The 10,069-nt window shown below is 43.8% G+C and overlaps 1 protein-coding gene across 1 annotated transcript; it reads left to right on the top strand.

Moving 5' to 3' along the window:
• Nucleotides 1–3,291: 3,291 nt before the first annotated feature.
• LOC123111652 (phosphoenolpyruvate/phosphate translocator 1, chloroplastic) lies at nucleotides 3,292–7,645 on the top strand. Its single transcript, XM_044532483.1, has 9 exons — nucleotides 3,292–3,824; nucleotides 5,093–5,215; nucleotides 5,302–5,454; nucleotides 5,567–5,652; nucleotides 6,136–6,220; nucleotides 6,620–6,739; nucleotides 6,824–6,892; nucleotides 7,127–7,256; nucleotides 7,334–7,645. Exons 1-9 carry the CDS (start codon nucleotides 3,462–3,464, stop codon nucleotides 7,408–7,410), a joined length of 1,206 nt encoding a protein of 401 aa, XP_044388418.1. The 5' UTR covers nucleotides 3,292–3,461; the 3' UTR covers nucleotides 7,411–7,645.
• The last annotated feature ends 2,424 nt before the right edge of the window (nucleotides 7,646–10,069 follow it).

The raw sequence follows: 10,069 nt of genomic DNA, 5'->3' as shown, positions 1-10,069 counted from the left end.
GGGCACCTCTAGACACAACAATTGATCATTGATCTCTTAGCCGTGTGCGGTGCCCCCCTCCACCATAATCCACCTCGATAATATCGTAGCGGTGCTTAGGCGAAGCCCTGCGTCGGTAGAACATCATCATCGTCACCACGCCGTCGTGCTGACGGAACTCTCCCTCGACACTCGGCTGGATCGGAGTTTGAGGGACGTCATCGAGCTGAACGTGTGCAAGAACTCGGAGGTGCCGTGCGTTCGGTGCTTGATCAGTCGGGCCGTGAAGACGTACGACTACATCAACCGCCTTGTGCTAACGCTTCCGCTTTCGGTCTACGAGGGTACGTGGACACACTCTCTCCTCTCGTTACTATGCATCACCATGATCTTGCGTGTGCGTAGGATTTTTTTTGATATTACTACGTTCTCCATCACTGTTTTCTTAGGAAGCAGGGTTATCGTTCCAAAATTCAGTTGAAATAGCTGAAGCTGTCCAGAGAATAAATCATGGAACAATGGCAACAAATCCCCCTTAATAATATGCCAGCACTTTTTATAGAACTCCGCTCAAAATCCATCCGGGCCAGGAGCCTTATTATTTTTCATCTGCGAGATGGCCTCAAACACCTCTTTCTCAGAAAAAGGAGCAGCCAAAATATCATTCTCAACAACAGTAAGTTGAGGAACATCCTCAATCCTAGACTCGTCCAGAGAAACACAGTTATCCTCTGGAGGCCCAAACAACTGCTTGTAATACTTAGTTATGTATAATTTTAGGTTCTCCTGTCCTAAAATCGTGCCTTCATCTTGTTCAAGCTGAAAGATCCTCTTCTTTCTGTGTTTGCCATTGACGATCATGTGAAAGAATTGAGTGTTCGCGTCCCCCTGGACAACTCGTCGGACCTTGGCCCGCAGCGCCCACTTTAATTCCTCTTCACGAAGAAGCTCTTTCAATCTCATCTCCGCGTCAAGCTTGGCATGAAGCTCCGAGGCCGGCAGAACCATGGATTCTGCTTTTACATCTAGGGACTGAATAAGGGTAAGGAGACTTTCCTTTTCGACCTTGTAAATCCCACTAAGATGCTTAGCCCACCCACGTAGGAAACTTCTCAAGTGCCTGATCTTATTCTGTCAACGCTCAAGCGCAGTCCTGCATCCTGCATCCTTAGCCCATTCCCTGGCTACGAGATCAAAGAAGCCGTCTCGTTCAAACCAAGCCAGCTCGAACGAAAATGAGTTTTTGTTTCCCAAGTGGGTAGCCTCACCAGAGTCTACAAATAAAGGCGTGTGATCAGAAATACCACGGGAAAGTGCCTGAACTATTACGAAGGGAAACTTCTGTTCCCATTCGACGCTAGCTAGTACTCGATCCAGCTTTTTTTTGCAAAGACAAATCTATTATAAAAATTCACCGGAAGTACAAATCTTCTCAAACATAATAAAAATTACATTGAGATTTCAAGCCCTCAGAATGACCACTGTTACCACCAGAAACGAGCCGCCGATGTGCCGTTGTCGCCACTCCCCTGTTAGAGTTGGCTTGACCTTATCGATGACAGCTGAGAAGTCTTCGTGCACGTGCCCCTGAGGGCCAATGCCCTGGAGCCGCAATCATTGCCGTTGAATCCTTGCATAGATCTGAAGCACCTAAGACCAAATCTCGTCACATGACGAGAAACCCTAACCACACCGCCTTAATGAGACGGTCGGAATCTATGTCGAAGCTCCGTCGATTACGTCTAGACGTACGAAGTTGAGGAGGATCAGAGCCTGAAGACAAACTCGAAGAAGTGCCGCCATCCGCCAGAGGGCCGCACCTGCGAGGACTAAAAATCCTAGCTGGAGCTAATGTATCGAGATTCCCCTCCCCACCATCGGCCACCGAAGCGGCAGGCAGAGGGGAGGCCAATCCACGGACTTGCCGGTGTAGTCTAGATGGAAGAGCTTGTCCTAGCGCCTAGAGTTAGGGAAAAAAGAGAGGAAGTCTGAGAATAATTACATTCTTCCGAGTTCATATCAAACAAAGCTAGGGGTTCATCGACCCAATAATAATATTTTTTTATAATAAACATAGATACGCTCTTGCATCATATCATTCGCTTTTTTTTGCTACGTGCTTCAGTTTGACCTTTTAATTTGATCTTCAAAACTTAAGCCTGTTTGGGAGTCACAACGGTCGATGAAAAGGATGAGATACGTGAAGAGAAACTTTAGCGGTTGTTGTGATGTGCTTGAGGTATTTTTCGTCTTCTGCCGTAGCAATGCACGGTCATTGTCTTAGGCCATGCTTGGATCCAAGGGACTATTTTTAGTCTGACTAAAACTAGTCTCTTTTAGAGGCTAAAGTTCCAATCATCCCTGACTAAAGAGAGGCTAGAATTAGTCTTGAGACTAAAAAGTTTTAGTCAGGGGAACCCTACTAAAATGTGGATTAGTCATCTCTCTCCCCATTTAACTCCCCTCCTTTAACACATGCGAGTTCAGGATTGGAGAGTTTGGAGGATAATAAATGCTCATTAACTCATTTTAGTATATTTAGTATTTATATCCAAGCATGGGTGAGGCTAGCAAGTTTTAGTCCCACTACTTTTAGTCATGGGACTAAAATGTATTCAAGCACCCTCTTATAGTTATCATATATGAGATTTTTTTTGCCACAAGAAATAAAAGGGATCATTCGATTTGTAGGATTCCCGTAGGATTTCTTCCTAGGGGATTCCTCAGCATTTTCTCCGTACTGGCCAAAGATTCTTAGCATTAGGCGTGACCACATGAAAATTTCCGAAGAAGTGGGCCGGAGAGGACACCTCAATCCTTTACATTTTCTATTCCTTTGATTTGAAAATTCTGTGAACCGAATGAGCCATGAGATGGTGTTTGTTTTTCACGAAGGGAAAAAAAAAACTGGACCAAAGTTTGAGGTCTGGAGCAACTGGCAGTCCGCCCCAAGACCCAGAAGAAGACGCATGGTGAGCTGGCGCGGCGGTCTCGCAGATCCCGCCCCGCCTACTGTGGGCCCACCAGGCCAGGTTTTTCCCGCGACGGGACCCACCCGCCCCTCGGAGCCCTCGCTGGGCAGGTTCCACCCAACAACCCCTCCACCGCATCGCACGGCGCCCGGGCCCCGCGCACCCTCGCCCCACGGCCGTCCGCCCCGGCGCACCGTGCACCGGCTCCACCCCGCAGCCGGCCAATGCCAGGTCAATTGCTCGGGCCCACCTGTCACTCTTGCAGACGCTCCTCCCCGGCGGTGCCAGCTCAGCCCGGCCTCGCCGCTCCTTAAAACCCTTCGCCCACCAACCCACTCTCTCTCATCTCACCAGACCGCACCACCCCGCCTCCCTCCTCGTGCCCTCCGCCGCCGCCGCAGCCTCTGCCTCGGCCTCGAGGCCTCCGCCCGCCACCTCCGCGCGGCCAGGGCTCGAGAGGCGACCCCGGTCTGCCCGCCCCCGCTTCCGGAACACCCCGCCCCCGCCGCAATGCAGAGCGCGGCGGCCATCGGGCTCCTCCGGCCATGCGCCGCGCGGCCCATCCTCAAGAGCCCTAGCCCCGGGGCCGCCCGCCTCCCGGCCTCCCGCACGGCCCTCCGCCTCCCCGCCGCCGCGCCCCGCGCGGGCCTCGTGGCGGCGGCGGGGCTCGGCCGCATCGGGCTCGTGCCGGCGTCGCCTGAGCAGGAGAAGAGGAGCGACTGCCTCGTGGCCGCCGCGGCCGCGGGGAAGGCGTCGGCGGGCGAGGAGGCCGGGGAGGAAAGCGGAGCAGCGCTCGCCAAGACGCTCCAGCTCGGCGTCTTCTTCGGGCTCTGGTACCTCTTCAACATCTACTTCAACATCTACAACAAGCAGGTGAGCTGCCACGCCTTTTGCACCAAAAAAAGGTTGCTTTTCTCTTCTATTGCGTCCAAGTATCTTGTAGTCCTTCGTAGTTTAGCGAGCGCGCCTTGTAGTTCGATCTGATCAATTGGCCTGGAAATCGGTTGCTGAGCGCGAATTGACGTGCTGTTTCGCTTGTTTTGGCGCGTTCGTAGTCTAGCAGGGACAGATCTCTCCAAGTAATCCGCATCTCTCCACTTCGGACCATTCCTAGTGACATTGCATGGAAATTCCTCTTTCAGCTCCTTATTTCAGTTATTATTTTTATACGTATGACTGAGTGATCTTCTGGTCAATCGTCCATAGATTCAGTGAAATCTAACTGAACTGAACTTGTCCAGAATACCATTTTGCCTCATATTGTGTGATTTGTTTTTGTGAACGCCATTGATTTACATAAAACCAACCTACGTCAGACCGAAGAACATATTGAACTTGAATCTCACCTTTTCTGATCAAACGTTTGTCCTAAGTGCATAAATTTGTAAGACCGCGTATCAGAACCCAGGATCAGTACAAGCAAATAATTCCTATCGAATCAGGGTGCTTCCTGTCTGCTTGTGTGAAGAGAAAGCTGACCTATATGGTTCATCCGTATGGTGAAGTGATCTTTTCTGGAGCTTTTTGATGAATATCTTCAGATTCAGATATGTCTAAGCTCACAATTTTTCGCTGGGTTGTTGAAATACTGTACCATTTTGCCTCTTTGTAATTTTTTTCTCAACATTGTTTGTTTTTATTCCAAAAACTTAGTTTAGTCAATTGAAGATATTGAACCTGTAGCACTTTCCTGAGCTATTAGCTTAAGTGTATAAAATTTGTAACGCCACATGCCAGAGCCTAGGATTACTGTTAGTAATAATTCCAATCAAGTAAGAATTCTTCCTGTCTGCTGCATGTGAGAATAAGCATTTGCTGTCGATTTCACTCAGGGTCTTTCATAATGCCCTGTACTGATGTGATGTGCACTATGGCTTTAATCCTATGGACACATATATTCATTTCTTTGTCCAATATTTGTGCCTCTGTGATTACAGATTTGAGTGGGTACCATGCCCTTCTGTTTTCTGGTAAGTGTGTAAATAGAGAATTCTGCAGCAAACGTTTTGTTAATGATTAAGATACAGAGAGAGTTGACGCAGATGTTGTCGCATTTTGATTTATTTTCCTAAGAAATTTCTAGACGATTGCATCATTTACCTGTGGATAATACAACTTTCTCCGCTGTTTATATTTGACAGGTCCTCAAGGTTTTTCCTTATCCCATAAACATCACAACAGTTCAGTTTGCTGTTGGAACTACGATTTCCTTGTTTATGTGGGCCACGGGTATCCTTAAAAGACCAAAGATTTCCGGTGCACAGGTAATTATCTAGTTTCCTGTGACAAACTTTCAGTACACATATATTGCACCATTAGAAGATGTATTCTAATGGCTCTTATTTCCCAGCTTCTTGCTATCCTCCCTTTGGCTATTGTCCATACCATGGGCAATCTTTTCACCAACATGAGCCTTGGGAAGGTTGCAGTGTCATTTACACATACAATCAAGGCCATGGAGCCTTTCTTCTCAGTTCTACTTTCTGCAATGTTCCTTGGCGAGGTAATGTCTGTTTCTCTGTCCTGTTAGATCTTCCATGAAAAATTGCAAATTTGTGTAATCTAAGAAATTTCTTGGTCCTGTTCTGAGTTCTGACACATGAATGGCCATGCAGCTGCCTACTCCTTGGGTTGTTTTGTCTCTTCTTCCTATTGTTGGTGGTGTGGCATTGGCATCTATTTCTGAAGCTTCTTTTAACTGGTAATCAATATCAGCACCTTCATTTGAATGAAAGAACTATATTGTTAGGAAGCTTGATGTGCACATTACAGTTGTGGCATGTCTCTTGAGTTTCATATGTGGTCGCCTAAGGCTGGTCATAGTGGGAGTAACATATCAAGTAATATAACTCATCCCAAGACAATTTTGCTTATGTGGCAAGTAGTTAATGAGGAGAGAGGTGTTTGTGGTAACATAACGCACCCCGAGGCTAAATTAGTCTATATCTAAATAAATGAAGGCTTGCATGACACCACACATATGTTAACATAGACTACTGTGCATGTTACTACTAGTCTAAGTTACTTCCCACTATGACCAGCCTAATGGCTGACGTGTGTATTTATGTGCACGTGTGTGTATTCATTTTTGCATTCATATTGTCCTCCTTAGACTCCAAATCATTTGTTGCTCATAAATTATTGTGTATTATTGGTGATTAATTTGCAATTTAAATGACAACAGGGCTGGATTTTTGAGTGCAATGGCTTCAAATGTGACCTTCCAGTCAAGGAATGTCCTCAGCAAGAAGCTTATGCTGAAGAAAGAGGTAACTAAGTTAGCAATTTACAGTTGTCTTGGATAGTTGTAACTGAATATCAATGTTCAATTCTCTCGAATTATGAATCACCCCATCAATTTACAGTTCTCTTGGAGTATGTACAGCCAACTGTGGTCATCTTTGTGAACTTTTACATTGGACACTTGAAAATTCTATGCACATATTAATATCGAAAAGTATCCTCATAATGTTATTTTAGTTGATATTGTTGAAGTATTACAGTAGAGATAATTTGTAAGTTGTGTTTTGGGGGTGTCTGCAGTTCTTCTCTATTCTTTTTGTGAATGGAGGGGTTTGTAATTGATATGCTACTCTCATATTTGAACATGCATAGCGACTGTATTAAAATCTATGACTAACCTTCATATTTTCCCCAACTCTGACCAGGCATCTCTGGACAACATCAATCTCTTCTCGATTATTACAGTCATGTCATTCTTCCTTCTAGCTCCTGTAACCTTGTTGACCGAAGGTGTTAAGGTCACTCCTACTTATCTGCAGTCTGCTGTGAGTATCCACTGTTTATTTGTCTGCTCAACCTTATAAGCACACTGTCTCGTTTGAATTCTTACTATGTTCTTTCCTGTGCAGGGTCTGAACTTACAACAAGTGTACACAAGGTCTTTGATTGCCGCATTCTGTTTCCATGCATACCAACAGGTCAGCCATCTATCCAGTTTTCTGTTGTGTGATGGTTCGTTTTGTTAGAATCTTTGGATGTCTTTGTTACTTTGATCAATAAATTTGTTTCTGGTTTTGAATAGTTTGAAACTTATGCCAAGTCATGTATCAGTATATGCATATGTGTAGCACATGCCCAGCACATGCGTTCAGAAGCCTAGGCACTTCTGTACTTACTCGAAATATTCTTACTTGTCTTCTGATTTATCGCAGGTGTCATACATGATCCTCGCAAGGGTGTCACCAGTTACCCATTCGGTAGGTAACTGCGTCAAGCGTGTGGTGGTCATTGTTACATCTGTTCTGTTCTTCAAGACTCCTGTGTCTCCAATCAACTCTATCGGTAAGCACCTGTTTTTCATGTGCGTTCTATCGATCGTATCACATCCTCTATACATATTTGAAATGTCTTGTCTGTAGGAACCGCGATCGCTCTTGCGGGAGTTTTCCTGTACTCACAACTGAAGAGACTTCAGCCCAAGCCCAAGGCTGCTTGATTGCATTCTGTTCGTCAGGATCAATAGAGCGTTGCCACTCTTGGAATCGGTGCTTTAGTTTAGCCGGACATATTGGGAAGCCTTGTTGAGTAACTAGTACCGTGCAGGATCATTTGTAATTCAGTAATGAGCATTTTGACCAGGAAAGTTTTGAAATCTCTTTCACCGTTCTCTACTTGGACGTTCTAGTTGCCACTTTAATAAAACCTCCGCAGTTTGATTGTGCCGTGATGAAGTCACCGATGAGCAACATCTGTAAGGGTTCATTTCTGTCCCTTTTAGCCATTTTCATAGATAATTCAGAAAGCTTTAGTTGCTAACACTACATGAAGTTCATGAACAAGATATTGCAACTTACATTGTATTTAACCGGACAGTACTACATTCATGTGTGCCCTGATGCCCTCCATGTCTGGTGTCAGGGCATCGTGCATGGTTGTGAACTTGCATTGCTGTAACCTTGTTTCTAACAAACAGTGCTGACTTTTTATGAAATGAACACTACCAAGCCTTTTCCTACGTGCATTTGTTGTTGCTGACATGCTTGATTTTGAACTTTCGTATTAATATCTCTACTACGTAAATAGTATTGATATCTTTATATACTACTTAAATAAACGTAAGGTTCCCATTTTACCTTTTTTCTCACCACCCTTATATATGATAATCAATCACCTTAATTTACATACCTTCTGAACCGATTCCATTTTACTTACCAAACTTCTAATCAAAATATAAGGTAATTCACGGTTAGAATTTGATGAACATTTATTTACACAATCACATTATTAGGTAAATCACAAACTAACATACTAGAAAATTTATATCCCGTGCTTACTAGAAAATTTATATCCTGTTGCAACGCACGGGCGACTAAATTCTACAGACCCATTTTATGAATTTGTACTCTTATTTTAGAGTATTTTGTGTCATGTGCGGAGCTAACGACCCGCACACTCAAACCTTCCCGAGTTACGCGAGTTGGGACTTGTGTTTTTGGCTGTGAGTTTTTTTTTATAAATAGTTTGGATTGCTCATCATACATGTCACATCATAACTGATGCTGGTTTGAGTACCTATATTATGTTAGTCTTATGAACCATTGCAACTATATTCAGCACATGATGTTCCATTGAGGGCGGTCGAAATCTTGGACCGAGGAGGTGAAGATAGAGGAAGAAAAACTAGAAAAAACATATGTTAACATGATTAGTGTTGAACCACCAGAATTTCTATCCCCGGTTGCAACCCACGGGCTATTGCCTACGTTTTGTCTTGGAACATGCTGAGAGACCTCAGCAGAATCATCTGTACCGGTACTCTTTACATCAGACTCAGGCTTCCTCTTTAATCTTGAGTGTCATCTATTCACACGCACACGCACACGCACATGCATACAGAGACTATTTAAATGGTTATATATGTTTAAATTCAAAGTGATGAGAGAGAAAGAGAGATTGATCTAATTATTACCCCTAAGTATATAATGTTTTGTCAGTAGTACCTCAAATTTGATGTGAATGTTTGGATTATTATTGTTGGGCCTAAACTACATCAAAGACTTAAACAAGGGATGTTGCCTCTTTCACCTGATTGTTGTGCTTTCTTAACTCTCTATCGTGAGTAAATCATAGTTGCATCTTATGTTCTGTTTAGGCATGTACGTATGTGCTTCCTTACGTTTCCATTTCCTATAAGTTGTCATCATTTTGTTGCTTATGTTTAAGTCTGGATTTTTTTCTTCAACCCACAGGCCCAGTTGAGTGTGAGCAAGAACACAACAGGTGCAAAGGTTTCCCTTCGATTTTCAACTCCCAACCTCTCTAATGTTTCCACGGGGCATGTTCAACAAAATGCTAAGAGAATAAAACAACTACCGCCTTCAGTGAATACCCTTGAGAAATTGAGATGTTGTGTTTTGAATGATTCCTCTAACTGTGGTAGAAATGTATTAAGAATACATGGAAGTGTAAATGCATGTCATGGTCATGCTATGGGAGGAGAAATCGGGCAAATATCCTATATGAGCTTTATCTTATACGTTTTTTTTGTTTTTTCTGCGCTCTTGATAGTGGGTTGTGGTTGTTTCATAAATGGGTCCAGTTTGGCTATTTCCGATCTTATGAAGATATTTTGCATCATATAGATTAGTTATCAAAACTTTTAGTAAATTGTGCCTGATATTTATCGCAGTGTTTATTTATCCTTAAATTGACATGCAAGTACAAGGATAAATTGGGTTTTGAACGTCCCTTTTTTGGTCAATTGACATTTAAATTTTGCACTTCTCATATATTAGAATTGCAACAATAAGCTTAAATCGCCATGTGAGGCTCACGCAAAGTGGTTCATTGGGCGTGCGCTTTAAACACCCGATGTGTTTATTATACTCCCTCCGTCCCAAAATTCTTGTCTTAGATTTGCCTAAATACGGATGTATCTAATACTAAAACGTGACTTGATACATCCGTATTTAGACAAATCTAAGACAAGAATTTTGGGACGGAGGGAGAATTTTCTTGATTGTTGTACCCATGCAAATTTCGGCTAGTTTTTTGTTTATTATCTTGTAGATGGTTTTAGGACATCAGATCAACCTTCTTGGTTCAGGGGCATCACTGGCGGCGCACATCTTCTTGATGGCGGTGGCGGACCGACA

This window comes from Triticum aestivum, chromosome 5B (genome assembly GCF_018294505.1).
Source record: "Triticum aestivum cultivar Chinese Spring chromosome 5B, IWGSC CS RefSeq v2.1, whole genome shotgun sequence".
NCBI classification, from domain to species: Eukaryota; Viridiplantae; Streptophyta; class Magnoliopsida; order Poales; family Poaceae; genus Triticum; species Triticum aestivum.
This window is presented reverse-complemented; position numbering and strand designations above follow the sequence as displayed.

What these genes read in the sequence shown, in the direction of transcription:
- LOC123111652 (XM_044532483.1), top strand. Translation starts at nt 3,462, where the DNA reads ATGCAGAGCGCGGCGGCCATCGGGCTCCTCCGGCCATGCGCCGCGCGG. An exon ending in TCTGAAGCTTCTTTTAACTG is followed by an intron (nt 5,653 to 6,135) that starts GTAATCAATATC and finishes AAATGACAACAG; the next exon opens with GGCTGGATTTTTGAGTGCAA. An exon ending in GTTTCCATGCATACCAACAG is followed by an intron (nt 6,893 to 7,126) that starts GTCAGCCATCTA and finishes GATTTATCGCAG; the next exon opens with GTGTCATACATGATCCTCGC.